This window comes from Cebidichthys violaceus, unplaced genomic scaffold, assembly GCF_023349555.1.
Source record: "Cebidichthys violaceus isolate CVI_PGR_0920_01 unplaced genomic scaffold, fCebVio1.0.p SCAF_36, whole genome shotgun sequence".
In the NCBI taxonomy this organism is placed as follows: Eukaryota; Metazoa; Chordata; class Actinopteri; order Perciformes; family Stichaeidae; genus Cebidichthys; species Cebidichthys violaceus.
This window is the reverse complement of record NW_027176550.1, coordinates 1,487,254-1,512,192: the sequence shown is the minus strand read 5'-3', so window position 1 is coordinate 1,512,192 and position 24,939 is coordinate 1,487,254. Positions and strand designations below refer to the sequence as shown.

The 24,939-nt window shown below is 43.4% G+C and overlaps 1 protein-coding gene across 1 annotated transcript; it reads left to right on the top strand.

Moving 5' to 3' along the window:
* Nucleotides 1–22,956: 22,956 nt before the first annotated feature.
* Nucleotides 22,957–24,392, top strand: nog1 (noggin 1). The gene has a single exon (XM_068725742.1). The coding sequence runs from the start codon at nt 23,353–23,355 to the stop codon at nt 24,019–24,021; it is 669 nt and encodes a 222-aa protein (XP_068581843.1). The 5' UTR covers nt 22,957–23,352; the 3' UTR covers nt 24,022–24,392.
* Nucleotides 24,393–24,939: the final 547 nt, after the last annotated feature.

The window sequence follows — 24,939 nt, the reverse complement described above, 5'->3', positions numbered from 1 at the left end:
CATTAGGTTTGTGGTTTAGTGTGATTGCCGATTGTCTCCTGAGCCGATCCATCACTCCGACTAAATGAAACTTCCAGGATCCCGCACCTCAAATTAAGTCATTATCCCTCCGGCAGACGATTTTTTTCCTTCTCTTCAACCATGCACATAAAACCAAAGTGCGTGTGCTGATTTGCTAAATGTGTTTAGTTTAAATGGCAGGAGGTGTAAAGCATCCAGAAAATAAGGGTGTGGGTTAAAAATGCATGTAATGCAGAGACATGTTTACCGAGGAATGATAAATAGCATGATTTGCGCTGGCACCGTGGAAGTGCTTTTCTTGGAGCACGGCTTTGCCTTCAGTGATTATTTGGATTAGACTAAATCACACTAATACCCCTCATGAAACGGCAGAGAAATACTAGACCTGCAGTAAAACAACGAGGAGTTTTTCCTCTTTGAAAAGTGAAACTGTTTGGCCCGTGACTGGTAGTCTCGTGACAATTTGATTTTCAGAACAGCTTTTAAAAATCACGAACAGTTTAGTCGGCTGGTTTTATTACGTTGCACTGAAGCTGTCAAATACCTTTAACGGATCATAATTTACCGTTTTAGGGATTAAATTATTCTGATGAATGTATCTTTTTTGTTTGTGGACAAATGAAACAATCAAATGGTGCAACCGGCTCTTTAATCTGTCTGGCTGTCTGGCACAGTGTCTTTATTTTTAACAATAAAACAACCACTCTGATCGGCTCCGTTGTTTTTCCATCACAAATCATCAGCACATCACCAGACTCTGGTTATGCTCATATTTAGGTTTTTATTTTGAGACACAAAGTTATGTTGAGAAGCTTTCTCATGATTCTGAAATATTAAGTCTAAATGTTGAGAAAGTGTTTCATTATTGTGAGATACTGAGTCGTTATTGTGAGATACGGAGTCATTATTGTGAGATACTGAGTCGTTATTGTGAGATACTGAGTCGTTGTTATTGTGAGATACTGAGTCGTCGTTATTGTGAGATACTGAGTCATTATTATTGTGAGATACTGAATCGTTATTGTGAGATACTGAGTCGTTGTTATTGTGAGATACTGAGTCGTTATTGTGAGATACTGAGTCGTTGTTATTGTGAGATACTGAGTCGTTATTGTGAGATACTGAGTCGTTATTATTGTGAGATACTGAGTCATTATTTTTGTGAGATACTGAGTCGTTATTATTGTGAGATACTGAGTCGTTATTATTGTGAGATACTGAGTCGTTATTATTGTGAGATACTGAGTCGTTATTATTGAGAGATACTGAGTCGTTATTGTGAGATACTGAGTCGTTATTATTGTGAGATACTGAGTCGTTATTGTGAGATACTGAGTCGTTATTATTGTGAGATACTGAGTCGTTATTTTTGTGAGATACTGAGTCGTTATTATTGTGAGATACTGAGTAGTTATTATTGTGAGATACTGAGTCGTTATTATTGTGAGATACTGAGTCATTATTATTGTGAGATACTGAGTCATTATTATTGTGAGATACTGAGTCATTATTATTGTGAGATACTGAGTCGTTATTATTGTGAGATACTGAGTCGTTATTATTGTGAGATACTGAGTCATTATTATTGTTTGATACTGAGTCGTTATTATTGTGAGATACTGAGTCGTTATTATTGTGAGATACTGAGTCATTATTGTGAGATACTGAGTCGTTATTATTGTGAGATACTGAGTCGTTATTATTGTGAGATACTGAGTCATTATTATTGTGAGATACTGAGTCATTATTGTGAGATACTGAGTCATTATTGTGAGATACTGAGTCATTATTATTGTGAGATACTGAGTCGTTATTTTTGTGAGATACTGAGTCGTTATTATTGTGAGATACTGAGTCATTATTGTTGTGAGATACTGAGTCGTTATTTTTGTGAGATACTGAGTCATTATTATTGTGAGATACTGAGTCATTATTGTGAGATACTGAGTCATTATTGTGAGATACTGAGTCGTTATTTTTGTGAGATACTGAGTCGTTATTATTGTGAGATACTGAGTCATTATTGTTGTGAGATACTGAGTCGTTATTTTTGTGAGATACTGAGTCATTATTATTGTGAGATACTGAGTCATTATTGTGAGATACTGAGTCATTATTATTGTGAGATACTGAGTCGTTATTGTGAGATACTGAGTCATTATTGTGAGATTCTGAGTCATTATTATTGTGAGATACTGAGTCGTTAGTTTTGTGAGATACTGAGTCGTTATTATTGTGAGATACTGAGTCGTTATTATTGTGAGATACTGAGTCGTTGTTATTGTGAGATACTGAGTCATTATTATTGTGAGATACTGAGTCGTTAGTTTTGTGAGATACTGAGTCGTTATTATTGTGAGATACTGAGTCGTTATTATTGTGAGATACTGAGTCGTTAGTTTTGTGAGATACTGAGTCGTTGTTATTGTGAGATACTGAGTCATTATTGTTGTGAGATACTGAGTCATTATACATTAGATCCATTTGAATCACTAGAGTGAACCAGAGATGTGTGCAGACTCAGACTCTTTAAATAGAAGGAATACAAACGGATCACAAGGACTAAGTGTAATGGAGAAGACAACACTAAGTAAAGGTGGTGCTGTAGACGTAGTCAGAGAGGAGATTGTTTCAGAATGTGGTTCCTCTGTGATACAATATCCTCATCAATCTTCTTATTTAGCTTGTATTAGCCAGGCATATAGCAAAAGTTGCACCGTCAACCATTAGTCTTATTCCATAACTGATCCTCTGTTTCTCGTAATTAGAGATAAGGACGATGAGGAGCGTCGTCCTTTTTACGACCTACACATGTATTGACTCTTGACTCCTGCTGTTCTTGGCATAGATTCACGTTAGTAATCTCACTTCTGTCCCCTTCATCGTTTTCTTTAAACGCTTTACTCAGCCTCAGCCTGAGGCCTCAGTCTGTGGTTTTGTTTGCATGCTTCATTTTCACACCGTAATTATCAAATTAACCAAGAATGACACGGTGCTGCAGCGTGGGGAGACGATGGAAAATAGATATGAATCTGTGAGTCTCTCCTACTGAGCAGTGAAACAGTTGTTAAGAGAAATGTTTGTTGTTTCACACCAAGCGCACGGAGCCAGCAGTAAACCCGTCTGTGAACCTAAGTGCTCTTCTATAAACCTCTCAACAGTGTATTCCCTAGTAAAAAACAAAAAGCCGTGCTGGTCAGAGATGGATGGGGGGGGGTGGGGGGCAGCATTCTGGGTCCAATAAACCCAAAATACACAAACACCTCAAATGAGACGTCTCATCGCGGCCTGAGAGGACTGATTTACTGATTCCCAGAATCAAAAGGCCAAGTCGCCCTCTCACTGTCGCCTTTCACAAACAGAGTGGGAGTCGGGAGGGAGGAGGGGGAGGGGGGGGGGGGGTGTGACAATATTACAGTTATTATCATTCCACGCGATCAAATCACTGGTAATAGATATAATTCATGTCTCCAAATCCCTTTTTGGTTTGGCTCCTGAAAACACATTATGCAATACTTGATCCTGAAAAAGAAGCAGAAGTGAGATGTCAGAGTTTCAACCTGAGAATGCATATTCATATATATCTCTACGGCTGCACATCCTCTCCCTGCTGTCCAGTAATGCACTTCAGATCTGACCGAGTCCTGCTCTTCGGACCTCATTGCAGACCCAGTTAACTGCGGTGATCCGGGCTGTAGTGGAGGATCTGTAGCGGAGGAGCACATCTTGCAGGATCATTACTGCCGCTGCTCCTTACGGCTTCCGCCCGTTGAATCGGGAATCAAAAGTGTTTAATGGAAACAGAAACTCTGCCTCTTTCTCCTTTCTCCTGGAAAAAGAAAAAAGCATCTTAATCGACTGCGCTGCACAACTTCACGGAGCAGAGTCGTACCTCCACACTTTGTTTTGACTGGTTCTCCACGTTGGTTCTGTAATGCAGCGTAACCTCCTGCAACCACAAGCAAAACAGAGTTGAGGAAAAGAACACTTGTGAACATGAATTATTCAATCCACCTCAATTCAAATCTGGTTATTTTGTTTGCATGCCTTTTTGGATTCGGGAGATAGGCCGACGTCCAGACTCTCAGGGGTTCCCCCGAGGTGTGTGTGTGTGTGTGTGTGTGTGTGTGTGTGTGTGTGTGTGTGTGTGTGTGTGTGTGTGTGCGCTTTGCGTTTGTAATCAGTTTAATTCTACGGTTATTAAGACGTCTCTGGATTCTCACAGAGCTCGCCAGTCGGGCTTGTCTGGATGAGTCCGGTGCCTCGGTTCTGAGGTGGGACGATTCCACATGTTGTTATTTGTTTTAGCTCTGCAGCTCTGAGCTGCCTTTACAGTAAGGATATGTACACAATATGGAGGAGGCTGAACTGTACAAATATTGTGAGAGGAAGACGCTTGATCTTGGGAGTATCAATCTTCACAAGAAGTGTGGGATGAGTTGATCCAAAATCTGAGTTGGTTTAAAGAAAATTGAATAAACTTTGGATGTAGTTGAGGCTCCCCTCTTTATATTTTTAATGTGTAATAACATCAGACCCGCCCACTTTACCTGAATACACTTCAGTCTCAAATTTGGTAAATCACTACTCGTACGAACCAAGAACACTTATTTATTTATATATTTATTTATTTCGGCCAGTACCAAAAAAGCATTGAGGTTCAGTACCTAGGACTATGACGCTGTCGTGTGATTTTTTTTTTTTTTTTAATTTAATCAAACTTTAAACACAAGATGGTTTTCTTTCATGACTGGTAATGTTACAATATCATGAATCGGACACTTTTTAAAGTGAATCCTTCAGTGACGGTTAGAGCAAAACCTTTGCCTTGGTTCAAATAAAATGAAAATGGATTTCTAGAACTTTGAATAGAACTAACCAGTTAATTGTCTAGAAAATAGGGAGGTGATTGTAGTGGACGCATCGGTCAAACAAACACAGGACCTTCACCCAGTAGGCCGTTGTTCGTGTTCTGTGCAAAACCAAAAGTCAACACGTTGACTTATTATTAGTTCAATATGTAACTACGTTTGTACACAACCAAGTAACACGCTTAACATACAAATAACATACAAATAAATGTACTTATTTTAACCCAAACATTGATCTGTTCTGAAACCTAACCAAGTAGTGTTGTTGCCTGAACATAAACAAGTACTTCAGTTTCACTTTTGTTTTAAAAAGTAAACTATTGTCGTTTCGGTAGAAGGACGTGATGAGACATTCAGTTTACCTTCAATTAAAACTGTAAAAAAACAACAATTTCTCTTTTTCTAACTGAAGATCTTTTCTTTGTGTCAATCACTGCGATGTCCTGTAATAATGACTGTCAGGAGCATTGATCTGACAGATGTTTACGTCTTCTGAAGTGACATAATGTCCATCGTGTCCTCTGAGAACGTACCGCAGCGACTGCAGGCCTTATCCTACCATCTGAACTCTTTTAAGTGGTTTACCTGCCGACCGCTCCGGGTGCTGGTCTGGATTCAAAGTGGATTGCAGAGGAGCAGCTCTGCCCTTTGTAGTCCCCCGGGGCGGACGGGGCTTTGTTTAGTCTAACCCTTTTTCGTGCTTCTTCTGCTCCTTAAGCCTTTGGAGACGGCAATCTCTTGAGTCTGAATGAGCGGCAGCACATCATTCACTGTCGGCTCCCCGGAGCCTCTTCCACTGCTTTACCTCAGCTCCTCAAGCAGCGACGGCGTCCTGTCATCGACAGCCGCGGACGCACATCTGGTTCAATTTGTCATCGGCTAGTTTCACCCTGAAGAAGTTGCCTAATCGCACTGAAATAGTATTTTATTTGGCTCCAACTTCTGGCCAAATACAGATGACTTCCCATCGTGTTTGATACGTTTGCAATCTAGTTACAATGCAGTTTAGCACTTTATTTGTCTAAAATTTAGTGTTAAAAGTTTCATATTTATCAGATCCTCATAATTGACCATCAAACAGGAAGTGTGTATATATAGTAAGTGATGCCATATTGCTCCTACATGTATTGAAATAAGTTTAGACCCAAGTAAAAGCAGTTCCATCGCATTGTGGGAAAATTTGCCTTCTGTACGAAAAGGCTTTAAACATTGCCTGAAATTAGTTGTCAGTGTTCACTTTAGTATCAGTGGACATTGTGTCTTAAGTGACCTACTGGGGAGGACTCGACTACTCAAGCAACGAAAGTGACGCATACTGCAGGATGGACCCTTTTCACAGCCGTCAGATTAATCACCAAAAATACAGTATTTTACAGTTTAAACCAAAAACGTTGCGCTCTTTCTTTATCAAGTTTCATCATCATCTTAAGACCAAATCCTTTGTGTCTCAAGCAGGGCTCAACAGTAATGGTGGCCACCACTTTGAGAAATTGGCAACCAATTCTTGGCCTTTTTAGCATATAAAAAAATAGGGACATGCACCCCCCCCCCCCCTAAAAGGTTTTTTAATAATCATTTGGTGCATTAGTGATATTTAAATAATGCTGCTACAGTCACAACCGGAACACCAAACATTGCTGCACATGCGTTGCTGTGTGTTTTACTTGCTTGCTCAAGGGCAACTGTTTGAGAGATGATGGTGAAGCAATCTAAGTTGTTAGGCTGTGGGATTAAAAGTTTAACTAACCCGTCAACCATCACATCGATGTGCAAATTCATTCGGCTGACAAAGAACCAGATGAGCTGAGTTGAGGCAAAGTATTCTGCCATCTTTGAGTTGGAACAAAAATGTTTTAAAACACAAACTACAAAGAATTTTGTTCAGTTAAGCATTTTAGACCTCAAAGACTGACACTCAAAGGAATAAAACGTAATATTTGTAAGTGTTGCGTACATTTAATCAAGCGTCTAAACCACAGATTGGTTCAAGTCTCACAGTTAGTGCAGACTTTGCACAGTAGAAGTTCGTATCGGGCTGCAGCACAGCAGCCGACTCCCCGCCAAGCAGAATCAGAAAAACACTAAAAACAAGCCGACCACAGGCTCCCCGGCCTTCCTGTCTGTCCTCACCAGATCAGCTTTGTTGCTGCAGAGAATTCTGGGACATGGGTTACAATATCAAATAACTCTGCCGTGTCTGTCATAACTGTGGTCTACAACGTCGCTGCCTCTGTGAAGGACCAAGAAGATCCAGTGCCATTGTTGTTTTTTAATCGACACTATTTCTTTATTTGCCATTATCTTTAAAACGATTGACGTAAACGTCAGCGGTTGTCTCTGAAGGGACCTGGGTGGTCCGAGTCGGTCCTCTTCCTTTGTGGGAACTTCTCGGTCGTCTGTCTCTGGACTCCTCAGGTAATTTGAGTGACTTCCTAATTAATTGTTACAGCATGGCAAATAGCAGCCCCCCCCCACCGTCTTTACTTCCAAACCTCAGTTGGCGTCTTGACATTTAAAGAAGAAGAAGACTGTAACAGTGAGTCGGGGGCCTCTTGTCTCTGAGCCACTGTTTTCATACTTCAGTGTCTGGAGCTGCAGAATAGGAGCAATAAATGTTCATAGGTGGATTTTAAGAATGGGGGTCGGAGCAGCAGGACTGATGTGGGGCTGAATGTAAAAGCAGATGGAGCTGATGACGGTGGATTCATGTCGTATTCATCACAAAGACGCATCGTCGTTCCGGTCTATTTAAACTCTCCAGTTTCTCCGTCAGTTTGTGGCGACGGACGAGAGAAAACATTAAAGTTACGTCAAGCTATTGTGAAGTGAGTTTATGGAGGAATTTAGTCCAAAAAGATGATATTCCTGGTTGACAGTTAAATTAGCCTTTTATTGTTTATTTATAGCCTGTAAATTACACATTTACAGACATTTTTCTTTACTTTACTGAGCCTTTAATCTTCATTTTATCCTTAAAAAAAAAAAAGAGTATTTTATTCATACTAATTACTCAGTTATGACACCATAGAAAGGCAATGTGCTCAATTGAAATACCACTGTATCATGCAAACCCTCAAATTATACATTTACCAAAACTTTACCACAAGAATTTGAATAATATTCCCTTTAAACTTTCCCTGTCTGCAATTGTTTTCTTAGAGGTAGTGGTTGAAGCTTTTTGTACGTGTGTGTGTGTGTGTGTGTGTGTGTGTGTGTATATGTGTGTATATATAAAAGCATTTATTCTGTCTTGAAAATGTTTCTTTAAAGCAATTTCTCAGTTATGATGCCATAACCAATGCTACGCCCAGATTATGTATCACTTTATGTAGACGATATGCCCATATATGTGTGTGTGTGTGTGTGTGTGTGTGTGTGTGTGTGTGTGTGTGTGTGTGTGTGTGTAATGGGATGACTTAGTTTATCAGATTTTCAATATATTATGCTATACTACATTATTGTAAAGATGATATTTCACAATACAAAATTATATACAAACAGGAAGTGCGCTCCCAAATCTTACAAAAGAACGAAGTAAATATTTAAAAGCTTTTATTGTAGTGGTGAAATCATTAAAGGTCTTCACCAGGGTGTGAAATTACATATAATATATGCTTATTGACCAGTATATTATTTATTTTAGCGCACAAACTATACATTCACCAAAACTTCTGAATAATTTGCCCCTTTATCTTGGTAAGCACATTCTTTTCCAGTCTTCTTCTGTACATTTTAACCTATGAAAGCCCTCCGTTACATCGTCGTTACATCGTTGTTACATAATGTGAATGATGCCTGCTTATGACGTTATTGTTATCGATTCAGAGGGTCTCAAAGTTGCACATGCTTCCACTCGCGTCCAAGAATGAAGTTGTATTTCTTAAAGGGCGACGCTCCCGTCTTTGCCTCCATATGGACATTCATGCACGTCTCGTGTTTTTCTTTAATAAAGCGCCAGCTTTGGGTCACGGAGTCGGCGGGGATCGAAACATCCCCTGGTTCCTGAGACAAGCTAAAGATCTTAAGCTTGGGTGTCTGTGCTCTGCACCCAGTGGGCTTAAACGTATATCACACTGGCAGTATAGGCTGTTTGCTTTCAACCCCCCCCCTTTGTCTCTATCTCGCAGTGAATCCCCTTCTAGTCGGGGGCACGGCGTTGAGTCTTCACAGTCAAACGGCACCCATGCTGGCCCGAGAATCTCTTTGATCCCCCAGAGAGCTCGTACCGGACGGAGAGCAACCGCCCTCCTCCAGGTCAAAGACGCGTACTTTACCTCAAACCGACGCACTGAAGGGGGACGGAGGCAAATCCATCCGTTCATCGTGTCTTTTCTTTTATTGTAGTGTTTTGTAGGTCTTCCTGGGACGGCACTGCCGACGGAAACCTTATCAACATGTAAGACAACATAGCGGGAGTCTAGGGGATAGAAATCTGCAGCGATTGTGGAGGAGGAGCTTGTTCTCCGGGTGTGAAGGCTGTGAACTGTCCCGCTTGATGACCTCCAGGGACTCCTTTGATCACTGGACCGCGGTGACGGCGCACCATTCCGATTCCTAAATGTCCGCGCCACGACGCGGCAGAACCATCCGTCAATCTAAATCCCCCCCCCCCCCCCCCCAAAAACCCCCCGACACGTCATTTATCTGCAGTGCGTTGGAAATGCACACGAGACAATTTAGACCATTAATTGATCAGTTGGATGACTAATTAACAATTTTAATGACAAACTGAATCTTAAGGTTTTCAAATGTGAAGATTTGCTGCTTCTGTCTGTTTTATATTATTGTATATTTACATTATATATAAAGAATAATACTAATAAAATCATCTTCAGAACAAGCTATTTGAAACTGTCATTTTTAGCATCAGACCATGGACGTCCCAGTGAGTTGTGAGTTGGAGCGTCTTTTATCTTTTGTGCCGAGACGTATTTCACGGGGAAACGAGAAGGGATTCGTATCAAATCCTCTGCATTTGATTGGACCGCTACAAAGTGGGCGGGGCTAAACGCGGAGCGCTATAAGGAGCTACCTGACGCTAAAAGTTGCACGTTGATCGATGGATGGATGCCGTGATACGATTGGTTGGTACTAGCTTACGTCAGCGCTCGTCATATTTAGTTTTACTGGAGGAAAAGATGATTTGATTTTGGTATATTATATACGAAGACATTCTTTTACGTATATTTTTTTTATGAGTATTGTTGAATGCACGATATGACCGTGGACGTGATCTAATTTAGACTTTAATAAACAATGACATTGTTAGTTTCTGCACTAATTCAAACCTTAAACATTTTGAGTAACATAAATACGATAACGGGTAAAGTATCACATGTAACCTTATTTGGGATATATATATATATATATATATATATATATATATATATATATAATGCTCTTTTTTTTTCCCTCCTGTATGTGCAATGAAACAGTACTGTGAGCGCTGTGATGAGTGGAGTTCAAGTAGGACAGTCAGCTACAGTTCAACAATGAATTACCAGCAACAGACAACAACAAACAGCTCAGGCTACAGATGTTATCCAGAGGTTAGAAGGTTCGTCTGTTTGGAGCCCGTGGAAGTAAACCGTGAAATCAAACTGTGCCGTTTTTGCCGTCTTAGTTTGTCTTCACATCTTCTGCTCTGCTCCTCATGTGAACATCTTTAGATTTCGTGTCTTCACACGTTGGGTGTTTGGGGATCGGTGACTTGTAAAGACCGGTGTGATTTGTTCTGTTTCTGTCGGCGTCGAGGCGCTTTTGAATCCACGTCGGGGCCCCCAAAAAACAGTAAATACCCGTGATTGTTACGTATCGCACGAGTGCTGTGGAGCTGCTCTGTAGGCGCCACGCTGGGTGTCTGTGGAGGAAGTCTTTATATTTCGTTCTGCGTGAGAAAAGCTGCTTCAGAAAACAAACAGCAGGCAGCCCGCGGCGGTGGAAGACGTCTTCTCTTTCTGTGTTTATGCGACGCTCTAATTTAAACCAAAACAGATCTCATTGGTACAAATTGCCCGTTTATTTGCTTGTGTGCGGCGCAGATGTTCGATTTCATAGTCCCAATAAATTGGCCCACAAGAATCCCTAAAAAAAAGGAGTGTATACACATTTCATTCAAGGGTCATAACACACCATCATGTAGCTGTACGCAGCTTTAAGGACACTTTTAAATGCGTATTAATGTACAGTATTTTATTTATTACAATACAATTAAAACTTCTATGACGACATATTTAATACTATTACAACTGTTTTACTATTCTGTCATAACAGCTTCTACATTAAGCCTCACTTTTATCTTCTTATAACTACGTTATAAAGGGTTATTAGCCATTTATTACATGTTTATACAGATTGTAAGTGGTAAAATGTTTCCAAAATTGGATTAAAAATACCACCATTTATTTGTTTCTTTGCGTTCTACACGTGAATGGAACAACTAAAGTGACTTCTTTACGCTCTCGCATAAACGATCCAGGAATTCTGGGAATCTGCAGGGTGTGTAATGAATCAACGTTAATCAGCCACCTGAGCAGGTATGATTTTCTCACCGTTATTTTTTACGTTTGACAAAAGACAAGATGAAGTAGAAGTGTTTGACTGCAGGGCTCTTGGGAAGAATGCGTCTGCCACTAAAGCGTCACCTCTTAAAGAAAGCGTATTACGTTACATACAAACATGTCATTTGTGGGACACTCGGGTGGGAATGTCTCCCTGGGGAGCAATCAGACTGACTCCGGCTTTTTTAAAAAAAAAAAAAAAAAAGTCTCCTCTCTCGGCCGCTCCTCATTTTTCAGACTCCTGGAATTAGTGGAAATCCTAGCTTTTGCAGTATTTGCCTTGACCCACACAGCTCGGTTACATTGATTAGAAATCAATTAACGTTTTCCTGTTCCTGAAAGTCTCTTTGTAATTCAACTCCGGCCGGAGATAAATCAGAGGAACGTTTTCTGCACGGCAAAGAACTCTGCAACAAAAAGAAAGAACAAAAAAGAAATGATGTTCATCAGGACGTAACTTTAGTGCATGAAATGAATAAAAACACAAAGAATCGTGCAACGAGTGCATTAAGCAAACTTGAAATGATTTATTCCTTATAAAATAAATAAAATTAAATTTTTTATAATCTTATTGTCAACAAATCCCATCGAAATTCCAAAACAATCAATATTAGTCTCAATACCTCCTGACTTCCTTCCCCGGGTCCAAGTCCCGTTCCTCTCTACTGACATGAGTGTCTAGGAATAACTCATAAATATCTAGTTTAATTTACACAAAAGAAGAATCAGTAATCCCCTGAAACTGTCGTTTCTACAAATGTTCCTCAAACGGTAGAAACAGATACATTTATGGTTAATCTTGGTCTTTTTATTGGAAGAAAATACATAGAATATCACCAGCTTTGTCTTTTTAGATGGAGAAACGTGCAGATGTGCTTAAAATCACTGTTGCTGAGCTGATTTGTGTTCCACACATTTATTTTCCCCACACCAACAAATCAAACGGTGAAGAAACATCTTTACTCCACAAGCAGAAGATAATGTTTTAATGACGGCGCGAGTAAATATGATGACAACTGCTGATCTCGTTTTTTTAAATCGGTTCCCAACACGTTTGATATTTAAGTACATGCAAGCAAAACAAACTTCATCTGCTCGCAGATTTCCATTTGATTTCTGTTTTTGCCAAACAAGTTTCTCATTAGCCATCAACCACCATCCTGGCTGGACATTAACTCTTCAAAAGTTTGAAGTCCTTCACGACGGAACGATTAAGCTGAGAACATCAAACGGCCTCAACACGAATTCAGCAAAATCATCAGATCGGTTTTCGGTACAGAGACGGTGAATGCACCACCCAGCAGCCACTGGTTAGCTAAAGTGAGACGCAGCAGTTTTAGACCTCTGGGGGGGCTTCAGACCCCAAACCCGGTCCAGCCTGTGAACTATACAGAAAGGGGGCATCTGCTCGGTGGGGCCGAGGGTGGCTGTATAAGGTTGCTCTCTTAACGTTTACGCATTTGGCACCGGCAACAAAGCAGCCATTCCTCTGGCAACCACCGCCGGTCATTAAGCATAATTTGTCTGCTATCCCTGAGTTGAAAATGCACAAAGGAGGCTGAGTAAAGCCAGCGTGAGGTTGTCTTCGGGGCTGTCAAGTGGAGGGATGGTGGTGGTGGTGGGGGGGCATGCTGGGAGGTGGTGGTGTTGGTGGTGGTGGGGGTGGTGGGGGGGCAGAGAGCGACAGAGAGGCTGGCTGGGGGAGCTCCCACAGGACTGCTTGGGGACAGCAGCAACCCGAGAGGGACGTTCCCCCCCCCGCCAAATCCCACCTACAACCTCTGCACCCCCCCCCCCCCCCCCCCCCTCTAAAACAACAGCCCCCGTTTCTCAGTTCCCACCAGCCTCTGCTGCACCCTCCCCTCCGTCTCCTGCTTCGGCTCCTCTGTCCTCCATCGAAGGTTTGGACACTGTCGGCACGATGTTCCACCTCGTGATCGGAGCCGATGGACTCTGCTGGGGTCCACTTGGGTATTTGACATGTCGACCCACAGACCAGAGACCCGGGGCCGTTAGGGGACCCTTACCTGAACCAGTTGGACTCAATATAATTTGGACCTTGCATGACAAGAGTCCAGTTCTTGAGAAGACATCCAGGACATGGTTCCAACACTTTTACTTGTTTTTTTTTTTTGAATGCATTTCACTCACACCTTATGTTGCACAACCACAATGAGGAATAACTTGAAATGCTTCTGTGTGAAATTGGGTTTCAACCAATGAGTGTCGTCACGGTGACTACGATCAACTCTCCGGTTTGCGGTGTGGTTACGACACGCGTCGCGCTCACCGTGTGGAGCGTTAACGTTTCTACACAGGAGAGGTTATAAAGGCTGCAGGACAAGTCCTCGCTCGGCGTTAAGTCCGTCGCTCCGATGTTTCCATTCGTGACAATGTTCCTGATGTAAACCAGCAGAGCTCCTGTTCAGTAACAGAACCCAGAAACGTGTCACGTTTTATGATGATAGGGGGGGAAAAAAGCCACAGCGTCTGCCAGAAATGGTACGAAATCCCGTCTGTTTGCGTTCGGAGCAAACGACACCGTCACACGTTGAACCGACAGAGAGGCTGAGGTGTGAACCTGCTGGAGGTGTGAGGAGCTCTTTACAGAGCCAATAAAGTCATCATTGGTTCCTTCCTATCAATTCAGCAGCAGCTGATGGTTCAACAAACATGTTGATTTCATCTTCACTCAAACACCTTTTTGAATTGATTTCCTTTATATTTATCTACTGATTCTAACTCATAGATACACTAACATCTCACTTTAGAATTCAGTGGGGAAAGTTTAAAATCAGCGTTAATTTCCTGGACGAATGACTCCACGGTAGTCGCGGCTATTTATCGGCAGTGATGGAAACGTGACACCCGGGTGGACCGGCCCCTTCTTCCAGCGAGATGCTAAAAAGAAATTTGCGAGCATCAAAAATTCCGGCCCAAATCAGTCGACACCGAGTTTGGAGAGAGGCTGAACCACGTGACGTTTTCACCGTTTTTAAAAATGCTGATTTCAGGCGTATTTGTGACGTTGAACGTGAAAAAAGAAAAACACATCACTCCTCATCTACTGGCAAATTGAAAGGAGTCTTATCGCCAATTTTTAAGTGGGTTTTCCAGCATTTAAAAAACCTGACTTGGTGAATATGTTCATTTAAATGAATGAATTGATTAATAATTGATTCTGTATGTCTTTAAAATGGGTTGTTGTGTCTGATGAACCGCTCAAAGATCTTACTTTCATGTCAGAATGTTAAACAAACTGCAGTTCTGAGAAGATGGAAGCAGAGAATGTTTTTTCATTTTTGCTTAAAAGACTGACTCAAGTTATTCATCTTAAAATATTCGGCAATTCCTTCTTGTAGATCGACTCTTTGATTAATCGACGAATGGCTTCTGTTCTTCTTCCACCGTCTCAAATCTCTTTCTTGCAGAAACACAGAATATTAATGCGAGCGGTCGGATTTAAAGGTATCGAGTAACGGAGCTTCAAAACCAAAACTATCTGTAAATCTCCGCACCAGAAACCCATTTTTAGATGAACTCACGCATGCATCTCGCCGCGGAGCAGAAGATGAACGTGTGAAGTCATGTGACTGTCTGTCTACCGGTTGTTTTGACCCGTTAGAGCCACGTGGAGGTCCGCCGCCGGTCTCCTCCGGTGGAGGTGAGCTGTGAAGCGCCTGGGTGGCAGGGCGACACACGGGGGCCTCCCTGGCTGGCGCCTGTAATTTTACCTTCCCATTCATCAGCCGGAGATATTAATAATAACGGCACATCTGGATTCACTTTGCTGTCTGGCGTTAACCCTGCTGCAGTGGGCCTCCCTCCCGCTGTCCGTCTTCATCTCTCCGTCTCCTCCACTGAAGCGGTTTCCTCTTTGAGCTTCAGCTCACCTGAAGGACTTCACGCTCTCTCACGCCCAACTTCTTATTTTTTGCGTCGACATAAATTTTAGCCCGTAGCTATTTCTGATCTCTGAAAGCCTCTTTTTTTTTTATGTGAGGTCCATGAAATAGAGAATATGTTCAGTACGTTGTGCACCACAAGGACAACATGTTTTATTGCACTTTTTATATAAACCAAAGCAATGCTTTCACGTCCATGTTGTGCTACATTCCTGCTAATTGTTCTCAGTGAAGCACAATAACGATGAACACATCTTTTCCTCAAAATGAGCTTCTTCTCTACATTTTTATCTTCAGTTTATAACTCTTCTACGCTAAACTGCAGCCGCCGCATTCAGGAACGTTTTCCCACTGTCGTTCAGCGGCGTTACAGCGCCCCAAAGAAGTGAAGCCAAAACATCTGGATCGCCCCCTGGTGGCTGGCTGGTAATTTAGAAAGCGCTTTAGTTTGACATGCAGCAGGTTTTTCTTGGAGCGTTTTAGCGTCCCGTTTCCACCAAGGACTTCCTGGTAGTTTTAGACCTGGGACTACTTTTTCAAGGAGCTAAATGGTTCCTTCGGCACATTCTAGTCTGCACTTCCATCGCGGTGTAAAGCGAGATTACGCCGACGCGTCAAATACCGAACAGCGACGGCTATCGCCACCAGTAAAGTTCCTGTACCTTTTTTTTAGAAAATACTGCCCGATTTTCTTTTAAACAATCGCCAAAACTACACCGTTTATCACATTCACAAACTGTCAAAATCGTTGTTGGCGTCAGATTGTCATCTTTCTGACGGTTCCTGAACACCTCATGTGTGTGTTTGTTAGCACCTGTGCCCATATAGATCCGTCTCTGAGGCGGGGCGAGGCTATGATGGCGGGTTTCTTGTGAGCCGTCTGGTTCAGGTACGACCACGAGCATACTAAGCAAAGTGATTTTTGTATTTCACGTCGGCCTGGATGTGTGCCGCTGCTGCTTTAACTCCGCATGCACGAAGTGTACCGTGGACACCTCTGCATGCAGGCGGAGTAAATCTCCCCACCGAGCCGTCTATAGGTGGAGCCAATACCCCCCCCCACTCCCCCACCCTCACCCCCCGGCTACTACTGGCCCCGCCAGGCCTTTTGGCTCCACGCCCCGTCGCCCGAGCTCTCCCGCTGATGGCAACAGGTGACAGAGGTCTGCTGTGTGTAGAGCTGACAGCCCCCATGCATAGGAACACTTGCTTCATTACCAGACCCCCCCCCCCCCCCTGAGCTGTAGAGACAGACAGACAGACAGAAGTAGAGAGAGGCTTTACTGCTGTTTCTGTGCCCCTAAACATGAGTTTGAGAGGAGGCAAAAAGCTCAGTGTGCATCACTCATCTGCTCGTGAGTCAACACTCATGATGTCACACTGTTGCCTTGCCAGCCTCACACACACAACTATACTGTATTACCAATTTTTCGTATAAAAGACCTTATTTATTAAGGGGGGGGGGGAGTCGGCTCTTTTTCCATGCAGTGAGACTGAGCCGTACCTCCCAGAGAGCCCCGACTGTTAAACCATCGTGCCACAAACAACCTGCTCAAAACACTTAGAGTATTTCTCCCATGCAGAAATAAACACCGGCCAATTAGTCTTCTTATTTTTGGAACTATTTTAGCTGCCAGAGAGAAGTTTGAAAACACAGCGGAGCAGACGTGGCCCGACGCGGAGACGACGTCTCCCGGCGTGGACGATCCGGGGAGCGGCGCTCAGTCCACGGAGGGATGGTTTATGTCCGTGAAAACGAATCCTCGCGCTGGAACAATAGCGCCACTATGAGAGAGAGAGAGAGAGAGAGAGAGAGAGAGAGAGAGAGAGAGAGAGAGAGAGAGAGAGAGAGAGAGAGAGAGAGAGAGAGAGAGAGATGAAATCACACGAGGACAGGTCATCTTGATTTATGGAGTGTGAATTAGGAGCTGAGAGTTTTGAGACCAAGGTGGGGTCGGTGGGGGTTGCGTGGCACAAGCAGCCGTCTGTGTTGTAGGGTCTGGAGACACCGCGACCTCCCGTCATCCCCCCTACCACCCCCCCCATCCAAACCCACCACCACCACCACTACGCTGTGACTCCCGGCCTGTTCGCTCATTCACAGGAGCCTCTGGCACGGCTGCAGCTTTTGGCTCCCGGTGATCTGTGGAGGAATCCACCACGGATCTCGGCGTGCTGCTCGTCAGGCTTCATTTATATGACTCCGGCAGGTTGATGGAGCGCCGAGTCATCCGTCAAGAGGCACCAAGTGTTGACTTTGACTCCAGTAGCAGAACAAAGGCCGATCTGAAACCGCTGACCTCTCCAGCCGATGTGTGAGAATAAACTCAGAATTTGAAAAGATTCAGAATCTTGCAGTTGCTCGTGATATTAGAATGATCTCCAGCTGTGATGATGGAGGTTTTATTGTCAAACATTAAAGTATTTCCCGTTTGTGCAGCGTCACCATAGGAATGTCACAATTTACTACAGCTGTGGACGCAAGTGACTGAAAATGTAGTTTGTGAAAGACTGTGAGACTCGATTGAAAGCTCTGAATCAGTTGTACGTTGAAGGGAACTTTGGTTCATATTGTCTAAATCCTCTAAATGTTCATCCATTACATTGAAACTCTTTTTGATAACCCTGAGCTACTCTGTCTGTCAACCACGGCGCTCCTCTCTCCAGCTTCGCTCACATTTCCTCTCGTGGTGGAAATAACGGGCCGCTGTCGATCCCTCGCGGTTCTACCGCTGATTAATTACAAAGTTTACCGTTAACCATCGCAGTGTAAATAAAGTTTTACTGATGATCGTTATCCTCCAATATTCAGTAAAATAGATAGTATTTATTTTTTTCTGATCTCTGATAATGTTACATTGTAACAGGAGAGCTCGTAACGTTACTAGCTAACGTTACTAGCTAACGTTAGCTAGTAACGTTAGCTAGTAACATCACTAGCTAACGTTAGCTAGTAACATCACTAGCTAACGTTAGCTAGTAACATCACTAGCTAACGTTTCTAGCTAACGTTTCTAGCTAACGTTAGCTAGAAACGTTAGCTAGTGCCGTTAGCTGCACCGCTAACGGCTAATGTATGATGGTTCCGTTCACATACATCATGATGCGTTCAGGGTTTGTACATTATAACGTTATCGTGATGTGTTCACATGTATTTTTGGTGAGGAACTTGAATAAATCCAGATGTTTGAAGATGTTTTCACAACATAAATAGATGTTAGAGATGAATTATGAATCTATAACTCTAAACCAATTATAATAAATCATTAAAACGACTATTGACAACATTTGTTTTAATACATACAAATACAATCTGTTATTTCATAATAATAATTCATAATAATTGTGTTTTTATGAAACAAAATATTTTTGATGGTTTACACTGACTTCAGAGCAGTTAAATAAATAGTCTGGATCCTCAATGATCCGTGATCAGGGATCTAAAAGTTCTATTTGCTCCCTTTTTTCTTTAGCGTCGGTACGATCCGTGGGCTTTACGATCCGTTGCACCTCTTAATTACCAACGTTGTTTTCCGGCAACAAGCTGCATGACACAAAAATAAACAGACGGGATCAGAAAAAGGGTTTTATGTGTCAGAGGGGTTCTTTTCCACCATGTTGTCAGACACTTATAATAACACGGTGAGCCCGTCTGTAGCAGAAAAAGAGCTCTTTTAGTGGACGTACGTCGACCGTGAGGAGCCGCACCGACGGATTACGTTACAGAACGTTGAGCAGCTGCCGTCTGCAACGTTCTCCCTAAATACTGAACCAACTGTTGTCCCCATCAGTCACTGAAACACAAAAATACCAACGTTACCCTCTAACTTTTGAGCTTAGGCACTCGTCTCTCTGGTGATGTGGACTCTGGATGATTTGGCTAACGTGACGGCAACCTTCCTTTGCAATGTTTGGGGGATAATCAGTAGAAATACAGCGTTTGCGTAGTAAAATAATCTACCAGTTATGTGTATTTTTGTCTACGTACTTGGTGACAGACAACCGTTCTTTGTTGCTTTTAACCAATGAACAGGAAGTGACCATATCTGGACAGAGGAGTGACGTAGAGACGCCGTATACGTCTCTGGTAGAGACATGCCAATCACTGTGTAGCCCCGCCCCCTAAAGCGTACCCTGCTTTATGGTCTGTTTGACTCTAAATGGAGCATAATGTACTAAATGAACATCATGCTGTATTGAAGAAGACTGTAAACTAGAGATTGAGACCATAAACTCATGTTTACAATGTTTACTGAGGGAATAAATCAAGAGAGAAGTAGAGTCATTTTAGACTAGACTTCTATACAACCAGAGGAGTCGCCCCCTGCTGGACACTAGAGAGAATGCAGCTTTTAACACGAAGCATCGGCTTCACTCGGCAGAACACCTAACCCTAACCTCCGGTATCGTTTGTTTACATTGTGTTTTTACATCACAGCTAAATTCTTAGTATCAGTTGTTGTCTGCAGGAAGTCTAAATAGTTTGTCAAATTTAATTTAGATAAATTTGGATTAAAAGAAAATCATTAAAATTCAAAATGGTGGAAAATGATTCTGCAAAAAGGAACATCAGCGCGCAAAATGAGCCGAAGACACGTTAAAAAAAATTCACATGCAAAAAAAAATACCTCAAGCTGACCCATTTGTGTACTTGTACTTGGAATTGCATAACACTCAACACCTGGAGATTTGAATCCTGTGAACCGTGTGATCTCTTCAAGACTTGGTTAGTAATAGACTAAAGAAATAATCAGTAATCTGTGTGTGTGTGTGTGTGTGTGTGTGTGTGTGTGTGTGTGTGTATATATATATATATATATACACTGATAAACTTGTCTGCCTGCCTCAATACAAAGTCAGTCCTCAGAGTAATCACTGACTACTTTGTTCTGCTTTTTTGGTTTTAATGACTTTGTTTGGATGCAGAGATTCTGTCTGTGAAAAACTTTTATGGAGGAGTGGAAGGAACACACACACACACACACACACACACACACACACACACACACACACACACACACACACACACACACACACACACACACCAGGCTTCTGTGCCTCCAGCTCTGCAACCTGTGGAGAAAAAAAAAGCAAGTTAAGGTGCTAATTATAGCTCTTGTTAAAAGCCTCAGATATTCACGAGTGTTCTCCAGCTGATGATGATGATAGACTTGACATTAGAGTAATATATTAATAGTGTATTAATTGTAATATATTAACAGTGTATTAACAAGAACAGGAATATCACGCAGTGTCTTTTGGGAATGATCTTGTTTTTATACATCATGAATACAGGCATCGGGCAGTCACGTTGTGTGTAACACGTATTCTAAACGTGCACTTTATATACGCTGCACAATAACACAAAGGTGAACTTTATTGCTCCTCGACAAAGTCGGCACAGACCGGATAGATCCACTGCTTCTGTTCTCACCTTTCACAATAAAAGCCCGAGACGTCCTGATGGATCCTGATAGTTGCATCTCTGCTTAGTCTTTAAATTCACATTTGCCTCGTGGTTCATTTGTCACGTCGTGTTTTAGTATTGTTCCACATGAACATCTTCAGACGACAAGTCTCTAAACTAAGAGTGACTTCAGCCGTGTTCAGAACAAGGCGGCAGCAAAGTGACTCGCAGGAATGCAAATGTGCCATCACGGTCAGAAGCAGCGATGCTTTAATTTAATTAAGCTCACAGCGGGAGTGATTGTGTGTGTGTGTGTGTGTGTGTGTGTGTGTGTGTGTGTGTGTGTGTGTGTGTGTGTGTGTGTGTGTGTGTGTGTGTGTGGGGAATAGGAACATAGCGCTAGAACAAACTAGCAAATTGCACACACACACACACACACACACACACACACACCTCCCAAAGTGGCAGAGTCAACAGAACAGCGCCGCTTCATGTCTGTGTGTGTTCAGCTTGGCGATGCGGCCTCAATTAGCACGAGGTGTGAAACCCGGCGCACGGCGGGGAGATAAAGCGCGTGAAAAAGGTGCTGCGTGATTGTGCCACTGAATGGATGAAAGCTCTCAGACTCGTTGAGTCCTTTCTCTGTGTGTGTGTGTGTGTGTGTGTGTGTGTGTGTGTGTGTGTGTGTGTGTGTGTGTGTGTGTGCGTGTCTACCTGAGCCTCTTTCTTGCCAACAGCACAAGTCTGCTTTTTCTCACTAAATGAGGAATCTGCAGGGAAACGCTACGATGACCTGCAGATTCATTTATAGAACGCATATCCTCAAGTCTCAGAGAACCAGACCCCGCTAGAAAAAAAGGTTCATTAAAGCCACAGAGAACGTGTGTTTACTCAAGAACACAAGAGAAGAACACCTCCAACTACGCATGCGTCTGTCTCTGTTTAAGCAGGACTATTTCACCGTCAACGTGTTCACTGTGGTGGAAACAGTAGGAAGGGATTAGAAGAACCCAAAACAAGTCGGCGTTAAATGAGACACTTAATGAGAACCATGGTTAGACTTTTAGAAAGGAAACGTATTACAGCGGGCGAAAATACGAAGCTTTTATTTTGAAAAAATGTTGTGTGTGTGTGTGTGTGTGTGTGTGTGTGTGTGTGTGTGTGTGTGTGTGTGTGTGTGTGTGTGTGTGTGTGTGTGTGTGTGTGTGGTTTACACGTGAATGCACTGGATTGATCTGTCATGCGTTTTTTTTTTTTGGGGGGGGGGGATTTATGATCGGTGCTGGTCAGATGAAAAATAGAGGGGTGACATTTTCCAGACTTTTTGCCATCACTTACCTGTGTGTGTGTGTGTGTGTGTGTGTGTGTGTGTGTGTGTGTGTGTGTGTGTGTGTGTGTGTGTGTGTGTGTGTGTGTGTGTGTGAGTGAATTAGCTCATTGAAAAAATAAAACAGAAGATGCATTTATCTCGGATGGTTTATGGCTGATGCAGCAGCTGGTTAACTTCTTCCATTAAATTCACTTTTTTGAAAGAATGATTCCCTGAGCGCGAGCTTAGACAGCCTTTTTGCAAAAAAAAAGAAAGAAGTTGTGATACTTTCCATGGCCGCTGCTTAGCGAGCGGTGTTTATTTGGGAGCTAATTTGGCTTTGGCCTCGCTCTGGCGGACAGGCGGAGATGTTGTCCCTCGTGAGTTCAACATATATACGCAGTAAAACACGCTGCGCTTAACGGGTCGTTTCATGTCGTAGTCCAGCTGTCCAAAAACCCGCCAAAGTTCTGCTAATTGGGTGATATGATTTATCTTGGTTTATGTTGTTTCAACATCTCTAATAAAGACAACAGGATCTCTCGACGGAAAGAAAATTACACTTAAATCAAGAAATGAGTGATGAAGTGAAACGTTCCAGCTGTTTATTCGAGCTTTATGATGGAGGAACCTCCATAAACCAGGACTTTCATGGCACCGTTTCACCAAACGGAAACATTCTGCACGTCTTTGTGACTCATCCTGAAGATGAAGTAACTGGATGTTCTGGGAGGACGCGTTGGTGGTTTCGTACTGAAGGGTTCCCCAGATGAACGACCATCAGTCCCACCGTGAGGCTCATTTAAGGTCGTCTGGAGAACCGACAGGGGGCGACTCCTCTCTCTGCCCCCCCCCCCCCCCCCCCCCCCCCCCAGTGCGGCGGTGGAAGAAGGAGGTATTGGGGGATCTCCTCCTAGACAACAAACCCACATTCAAAGAGAGGCACGCGAATTACGTCACGCTCCGTGTGGAGGATATAACGGAGGTCGCGGGTCGCGCTCAGCGCTTCAGAGGAGACATTAAGGGGGGGGGGCAGCATCATGCCGAGCACCGAGGAGAGATCTGAGCGTTGTCACGCAGTCCGTCATGAATCCATAGTGTCCCACCGCTGCTGCTGCGGGTGAAGGTTTTGTATTCGTGAGTCGGATCTTCATCATGGGAAACTGACCTCTAAAGGAGACGCAGGTTTTGGATACGGCTCACGCGTAATTGCGCACGAGAAAGTGTCCGTTTAGCAGCTCCTTCGCGCGCACCGATCTCCCCGTCGGACCGCCTGGACATGGATCAGACCCAGCAGTGTGTGGCCATGTATCTGCTGGTGCTCTCCCTCGGACTCCTCACGGAGAGGGGGGTCTGTCAGCACTACTACCTCCTCCGCCCCATCCCGAGTGACAGTCTGCCGCTGGTGGAATTAAAGGAGGACCCGGACCCCGTCTTCGACCCCAGGGAGCGGGACCTTAACGAGACGGAGCTGAAGAGCGTCCTGGGGGACTTTGACGGCCGCTATCTGTCCGTTTTGCCGCCCGTGGAGGACAAGTACACCGGGAACGACGAGCTCGATGACTTCGAGGTGCAGAAGCCCGCTGGAGTACTGCCGAAAGACATCCGAGCGGTGGACTTCGACGTCCAGTTCGGCAAGAAGCACAAGCCCAGTAAGAAGCTGAAGAGGCGGCTGCAGCAGTGGCTGTGGGCGTACTCGTTCTGCCCGGTCCTGTACACGTGGACCGACCTGGGCAACAGGTTCTGGCCGCGGTTCGTGCGCGCGGGCAGCTGCCTCAGCAAGAGGTCGTGCTCGGTTCCGGAGGGGATGGTGTGTAAACCCGCGAGCTCGACCCACCTGACCGTACTGAGGTGGAGATGCGTGCAGAGGAAAGCGGGACTCAAATGCGCCTGGATACCGGTGCAGTACCCGATCATCACAGACTGCAAGTGCGCCTGTTCGACCTAAAGACAGACTGAATAATAAATTATGAGCTCATTCATTTTGTGATTCTTCATTGTTTTTTTGTCACGTGCACTACCGAGTGTAGGAATGTATCTTGTGTATATGTGGTGCCCTGCAGTTCTCTATAGCTCCCTGTACAAAGTCAGTATTATGTGTAACCAGAGCCTACTTTATTCCGTGGAGATTATTGGTTATATATTTTGTATTTATGGAGATATGGCGCATAGAGCCACGTAAGGACTTGCTGTTTTTTTTCTCTCTCCATATTTGGAGTAAAGCAGATTGACCTCAAGAGTTTAAAAACGTGGATTATTGATTCTTGTTTTATCCTGTAAATTAAGGAAATGTGCTATTTATTCTTTATATTCGTACAATAAAACAACACTGAAATGACTTTTTAAATGCGTTTCTCTTCCTTCTCTCCGTCACTTAAACACCGTTAAACACTTTAAACAGTCGTGCATAAATCTGCACCATGGTGGTTTATATGACTCTAGATCATACATTCTGTGTGGTGACACTTGTGCTTACTGTAGATGTGTCTGGATATTGGTTTTATTACACAATGTCAGGTCAATAGTTGTCTCCGGTTCAAACCAACACCGTCTTATCTCCCTGGACGTGTCGGCGGCACACGCCGGTAGAGGACACAGATCTTAGCAGCTGCTACCAGCTCTCGTTCTCTGCGTGTGAGCAGCCTCCTCCTCCCCATTTGCAGCCCAGCAGGAGCTGAGGAGAGGAAGCTGGGCTTTCTACTCCACCGGGAGAGGTGGAGGCCGGCGCTCCGCAAGGCCTCTCCATACCCAGTCTCTGCAACCATCAAAATATCATAGGTCTTTCATAAACGGCAGATTCAAACTCAAAATCAAAAGATGAAGAAACACCACAACAATGAGCAGTCAGCTGCAAAGATGGAACCTA